At 54.4% G+C, this 6,908-nt stretch overlaps 1 protein-coding gene across 1 annotated transcript; it reads left to right on the top strand.

The window, feature by feature from the left end:
- Positions 1 to 200: 200 nt before the first annotated feature.
- On the top strand, positions 201 to 1,322 carry FOXL2 (forkhead box L2; the record flags this gene model as incomplete). The annotated part of the gene is made up of 1 exon (XM_084231166.1): positions 201 to 1,322. One exon carries the CDS (start codon positions 201 to 203, stop codon positions 1,320 to 1,322), a length of 1,122 nt encoding a protein of 373 aa, XP_084087292.1.
- Between the last annotated feature and the right edge of the window lie 5,586 nt (positions 1,323 to 6,908).

Raw genomic sequence — 6,908 nt, 5'->3', positions numbered from 1 at the left:
AGGGCAAGGGAAAGAAGACGGGAGAGGAGCGAAAAGCTGCGGGTGAGCGAGCGAGCGAGCGAGCGATCGCGGGGGACGGCCGCCGTCCCCACAAGTTTGAGCCTCTGCCGCGAGTGGACCTGCGTGTCCGGACTCTCCGCCGCCGGCGCCAGGACGAGAGCGCAGGGACTGGCCGGTCGTGGCGCGCCGGCTTTGTCGTGATGGCCAGCTACCCTGAGGCCGAGGACGCCGCGGGGGCCCTGCTGGCCCCGGACGCCGGCCGCGCGCCCACGGAGCCCGAGGCCCCGCCGCCGAGCCCCGGCAAGGGCGGGGGCGCCGGGACAGCCCCGGAGAAGCCCGACCCGGCGCAGAAGCCCCCGTACTCGTACGTGGCGCTCATCGCCATGGCGATCCGGGAGAGCGCGGAGAAGAGGCTCACGCTGTCGGGCATCTACCAGTACATCATCGCCAAGTTCCCGTTCTACGAGAAGAACAAGAAGGGCTGGCAAAATAGCATCCGCCACAACCTCAGCCTCAACGAGTGCTTCATCAAGGTGCCGCGCGAGGGCGGCGGCGAGCGCAAGGGCAACTACTGGACGCTGGACCCGGCCTGCGAGGACATGTTCGAGAAGGGCAACTACCGGCGGCGCCGCCGCATGAAGCGGCCCTTCCGGCCGCCGCCCGCGCACTTCCAGCCCGGCAAGGGGCTCTTCGGGGCCGGGGGCGCGGCGGGCGGCTGCGGCGTGGCGGGTGCGGGCGCCGACGGCTACGGCTACCTGGCGCCGCCCAAGTACCTGCAGTCCGGCTTCCTCAACAACTCGTGGCCGCTGCCGCAGCCGCCCTCGCCCATGCCCTACGCCTCCTGCCAGATGGCGGCCGCGGCCGCCGCGGCAGCAGCCGCCGCGGCCGCCGCGGGCCCGGGCAGCCCCGGCGCCGCCGCGGTGGTCAAGGGGCTGGCGGGCCCCGCCGCCTCGTACGGGCCGTACTCGCGCGTGCAGAGCATGGCGCTGCCTCCCGGCGTGGTGAACTCGTACAACGGCCTGGGAGGCCCGCCCGCCGCGCCCCCGCCGCCGGCGCACCCCCACTCACACCCGCACGCGCACCATCTGCACGCGGCCGCGGCGCCCCCGCCAGCCCCGCCGCACCACGGGGCGGCCGCCCCGCCGCCGGGCCAGCTCAGCCCCGCCAGCCCCGCGACCGCCGCGCCCCCGGCGCCCGCGCCCTCCAACGCGCCCGGCCTGCAGTTCGCCTGCGCCCGGCAACCCGAGCTCGCCATGATGCATTGCTCCTACTGGGACCATGACAGCAAGACAGGCGCACTGCACTCGCGCCTCGACCTCTGAGAGCCCCACGCGAGCCGGACGCGCGGGTGCAGGGGCGCGCGACGCCGGCCGCCGTCGCAGCCCCGCGGACAGCTGGGACGTGCGCTCGCGGGGGTCGCCTCCGGAGTCAGCGCCCACGGCCGCGCCAGCCTCCTCACGCCTCTCCGCGCCGCCGGCTCCTTTGTCTCCTCCGCTTCGCCTCCTGCGCTCGCCCTCCTGCCCTCTATGCCCTTTCGCTCCTTCGGCCTTGCAGGCCGCCGCTTCACGCGCTTTCTGCAGGCCTCGTCTCCCCCTGGCGCCCCAGCGTCCGCACTGGACACTCCCGGACAAAACTCACCACGGAGACGAAGCACCCGGGGCCGAGATGCAGCCGGGCGTCGGCGGCGCAGACCTACTGGCCTTCGTCGCAGGTCGGTGCGCTCCCGCTCGGCTTTCTGCGCCGGGCTGCAGCGCAAAGATTGGCTAGACGCGCGGGTCTGTGCCGGCAGCGAGACCCGCGCAGCCAAGAAAGGGACCAACGTGTGTTTGCTCCGTGCACCCTCTTGATGCCGTTCAGAAGTCACTTGCCGGGGTCCACTGGGCAGGGCCGGGCTTGGGCCGGAGCAGGGACCCCGGGCCGCTTCTGTCCGCGGCCTGCGCCCGGGTTTGTACGACATCCCGGCTGGAAGAGAGGCTGCGTTTCCTCTGCCCTCCATCCCGGCTCTTCCGGCACCTCCAGACCTATGAGGTGGGCTAATGTTTTACCAAAGAAAAAGAAAGAAAGAAAATTAATGGGGCTATTTTACATAATACTGCCTTTAAAATGTTTTAAGGGGAAAAAAATCACCCAGAAAACCGGCGGCTTATTATGGCCTTGGAGTTTGCTAAAGCAAAACATGAAAATCTTCTGAAGTTAGAATTCCTGTCGGGCCTTCAAAAAGCTATAGTCTGAGAGGTAGGAGAACATGTTCAGTAAAAGATGGTGTCCTCTATGAACGGGGGTGGGGGGTCCCCTCGCCCTAATTTAAAAAACTAAAATCAAAAACAAATTTCCCCGGATCTTCGAAGCAAGCAGCCCCGAGCAGGGAGATCACTGCCTGCCTGGCGGATGCCTCTCTGAAAACTCGACCTCGCCTTAATTGTTGTTTTCCCCAAAAGTCTTGCTTCTCCCACCTTAAGCCGGAGAAATGTGATGCCGGGCAGAAGTCGGACCAGGCGGGCTTGTGGTCTGGAGCCCGCTGACTTGAAAACCCTAGACCTGGTTGTTCTGTAGTGCCGCTTGGGGGACCAAATTTTCTAGAGAGAACTAGAGAGAGCACTTTTGTTGTTTTGTTATTTGGTGGGGTTTCTTTTTTGTCGTTGTTGTTTGTTTTTTGTTTTTTTTTTTTGTGTTGTCAATTCCAAAATAAATTTTTTGTTTTCTTTTAACACGGACTTACATTATTTCCATCGCGCCTAAATTTGTTCAGCAGTTAGTTAAAAAGAGATTTTCAGCAAAATTTTATCTTTTTTGAGATAAACAAGGTTAAGGGAAGCCCAAGTGGGGGTCCGTTTGTGGTTGTCGCGGCTGCTTTGTTTTCCTGGGTTGTTTGTTTTCTGTGTCATCACTGGCCTGTTGCTGCTCTTTACCGTCATCTGAGAGACTTTATCTGCCGCGTTTCCTTGACAAGGAGCGACTGTAGGTAGGATTTGTTCTGCTTTTGCACATGCAAGTCTGTATTTTACCTCTTAAACAGTCGCACTTGGTATATGGGCTGTGTTTTCGTTATAGTTCTCATACTTTACATTTTTCCAGTCAAATTTAACAGCCAGAAGAGTTTGTCCCAAGTAGATAAAATCCTGTTTGTAGAAATGCTGCAAGCTTCCAAATCTTCCTACAAATCTAAGGAGTGACTGATTGCCTTATTAATTTTAATAATCAGAATTCCTTTACCTTGAGATGTGTGTAAGAGATCTGGGAGTATCAGAGAGGGCAACCATATTGGGTGTCTGCGGAAATCTAATCTTTTATTTTCCTTTACTGAGACTTTTTGAATAACGAATTATGACCAGTGGTTCCACCCAGGCATGCAGGCTTTTGACCAGGTTGCAGTTTGGGGCAGATTACGGGTGGATGACCTTCACTACTCCGTGGGAATAACAGGTATTGGCTGTCTCTCCAAGCGACTGCGGTGCAGCTTGGGCAGAATACATACATTTGGCAGCGCTCTGCCAAATGTCCCTCATCGCTCCCCAACTCTGGGCCGGACATCGGTGGCCACAGGTGAAGGGGCCTGCCTGCCTGACTCCCACTTCAAACTACCGATGGTCACTCAGTGGCAACCAGAATGTAGGGTGCAGTTGGGCCAAGTAACTAGGCTCAGGACACCCTCTCCTCCCCTCAGGGCATTCTCCATTCTCCAGGAGACTGAAAGATGGAGGATTAAGTCCTAAGATTCTCAGACTGAGAATGGAGCCCCCCAGAGCCAGATGAGCTGGGTAGAACTAGCTGGAGAAGAAGCCTCTGCTGCTGTGAAAAGCCTCAGAGGCTAGTGGGACCTGTATCTTGGTGCTTCTGGCCATTCACTGTTCCTTTTTCTGATTGACTAAAAGGGATTGCAGAAAAGAAAGTGTGCTACATACATACAGCCAGCTTTCTGTGGTGTGAAACTGTATCTCACGGGCAGTTGTGTATGAAAGTTGTGCACTGGTGACAGGGTGGGAAGTCTATATGTCTTGTCATTCACAGACAGAGAGGGTATATATTTGGGGACTTGTAATAATCATAGGGCCACTACTCACAGAGAGCTTACTGGAACCACAGGGTGTGTTGCATTCATAAACCATTGGTAATGTGTGCAGTTATGTTCGGGGTGTAAAATCCTGCCTTGCTGAATAACAGAGAATATCTACAGAGCCTTTGCTTCAACTGGTTTAAACTGTTCCTAGACTGGCTCTCAGTGCCCCGGAACTGCTATCCCATACAGAGAAAACAGAGGACAGTACCTAGGGCAGAGCCTCCAGTGAGGTAGGGAAATTGGCCTTGGCCAGCACTTGGAATAGAACACCATGCTGCCCCCCAGAACTGAAAGGTAAGAGGCACCCATGGCACAGGAGAGAGCAGAAGCCTCACAAAGTATGGAGGATGGAATGATGAAATCAGTGAGGGCTTCCTGACCTACACAGAGATTAGAGGAGGTATGAGAAGGGAGACAAATCATACCCCTCTTCCCTATGGATGCCCACAGGAAGACCTCTCTCCCTAACTCCAGCCCTAGGGATTTCTCCAAAACTCTAAAGTGTGGTCATTTTCCCTCAGTGTTGAAAGTGTGAGGAAATGGCAAACTTTTTCATCTCTCCTTTCCTTTCTCTGCTCTCCCTCTTAGCACTTTTAAGTATCTGTTAGAGAAGACGATTTAAGGAATTCTACAAGTGATGAATAAGTATTTGAGAGTTACTGATATGTAGCAATTGGGCCTTAGCATATATAGTCTGGTCTACAGGGCAGGACCACATGGGTGTATACAGATGTGTTTGCCAGGATATACTATAAGTACAATGTAAATAGAGTTTGATACAAACACCCTGCCAATTTCTTCATGTCTTGATAAGTTGCTACTTACAGTATTGAATGAGGAGTGTTGTGCACATATATGCACGTTAACATCCTCACATTTGATATTGACAAGATGAGCTCCCCACTCCTCACATTTACATGTGAGTTTTTAGTTACTCCCACCCCCTACCAGAGACCCTGAGTCCTGAGGTCAAGGTTCCCCTTTTCAGGCCTCCCTGGTGGCACAAGGGGTTAAGCACCGCACTATGAAGCAATCCGCAGCCTCTGCAGCGTGAGTTAGATCCTGGTCTGGCCACGGAGCAACCCACATGGCACAGCAGACCTCTCCTATCTCGCCCACTGCTCCCTTCAGCAGTGTATTTCAGTCAGTCTGCCTGTTCTGTTCCCCACTCTGTCTCTGGTGAATCCTCTCACACACACACCCCCCACCTCCGCATCTTTGGCCTGTGCCCCAGCTCTTGTATGCATAAATAAATAAAAATCTTTTAATAATAATAAAAAAAAGTTTGCCCTTTTCAAAAGGGAGACCTGGGAGAAATCTTTCACAGTGCAGTACATGCACCAAGGGACTAGGGGATGGAACCCTAGGGGATTGTATGACCCCAAAACCCTATCCAGAGGATGTACTGGATCTTTTTCCCCTTGCATAAGAGTCACTACTCTGTGTCCTGGTTTGAGTGGGCGTGAAGCCCAGAACCTCTCAGCTGAGGTTAGGTGCCCTGGAACCCTTGTCTGGTTCTCCCACTAGTGTAGCCTGGCACTCTGGCTATAAGGAGCCCCCTGGTGGTAGGTGGAAATCAGTGGCCCACCAAGATTTCTTGTAGCCAAAAGAGTAGGAGAGAATGGGCCAAGAAACTGGGTCAACTCCAACACAGTCTTCCATTAATGGTGGTGAGGAGCATTGGAACCACTAGGCCAGGTTGCTGGCTTCTGAGAGGGGATCAGGGGGCAGGAAGCAGCTTGATCAGGCTCAGAAGCCCCGAATTGCCCTCACTCTGTGGTGTTAAACTGGTGGTATACAAGTCTTGTCAATCCTCCTGTCTCTGCAGGGGAACCCATGCTTCTGAGAGTAGCATGCAGGAGCTGTAGGAAGGAGTGAAGCCAGGATCCCATGCCCCTCCTGTGTGATGAGAACCAGAGGCATGGAATGTTGGAAATGAACTTCATGGTCCTCAGTCCTGCCTTAGGGAACAACCAAAAGTTAAGTATTCTTGAAACCAAGCAGTCTTATTGGTTTTTCTTGTTTTCTGGAGTAAGAGAACTCCCTTCTATCACAAGTGTGTCTGGGCCCTAGGAACCCAAAATCTCATTTACCTTTATGGAACCTGGGGTCCTGAGAAGAGGAGGGGCCAGCCATAGGTCCCCCAGCTATCTGTGGAGCTTCAGAACAACCTCAGAAATTTTGAGGAACAATCAGATTTTTGAGGCCAGCTACCCACTTGGGCTCTCCAGAAGCACAGATGCTACTGCCCCAACTCAATATTCCTAATCTCAGCGGGTATAGGGGGGAGGCCAGGGTTGGGATATGCCCTGGAGAATTCCTATGCTCTTCTCTGCACAGGCACCAGCTCAGTATAAGCTATGACAAGCTTATTCTGGAACCATGTCACCCCAGGAAGGTGGCCCATGTAGGGTGGGGGCAAAAATAGGGGCTGTTCAGCTAGGAGGAACTAGTAGGGAGCCTGACAACCTCCTTTAACAACTGTGGCCTTGGGCAAAGAACCCGTTTCAGTAATCTCATCTATAAAATAGAATTATATATGTCTTGCAGAGATATTAAAATCATTAAATGTTCTAAAGTCAAAGTGCCTAGTTTATAGTAGATGTCCGATATGATTTCCCTTCATGTATTGAAAGAGGAGGGAAGGAAGGAAGGAAGGAAGGAAGGAAGGAAGGAAGGAAGGAAGGAAGGAAGGAAGGAAGGAAGGAAGGAAGGAGGGAGGGAGGGAGGGAGGGAGGGAGGGAGGGAGGGAAGGAAGGAAGGAAGGAAGGAAGGAAGGAAGGAAGGAAGGAAGGAAGGAAGGAAGGAAGGAAGGAAGGAAGGGAAATGTCTTTGGTTGTAACCCTGTAGA

This window comes from Talpa europaea, assembly GCF_964194135.1.
Source record: "Talpa europaea genome assembly, chromosome: 4".
Classification (NCBI taxonomy): Eukaryota; Metazoa; Chordata; class Mammalia; order Eulipotyphla; family Talpidae; genus Talpa; species Talpa europaea.
The sequence above is the reverse complement of the archived record's forward strand: the minus strand, read 5'-3'. Positions and strand labels throughout refer to the sequence as shown.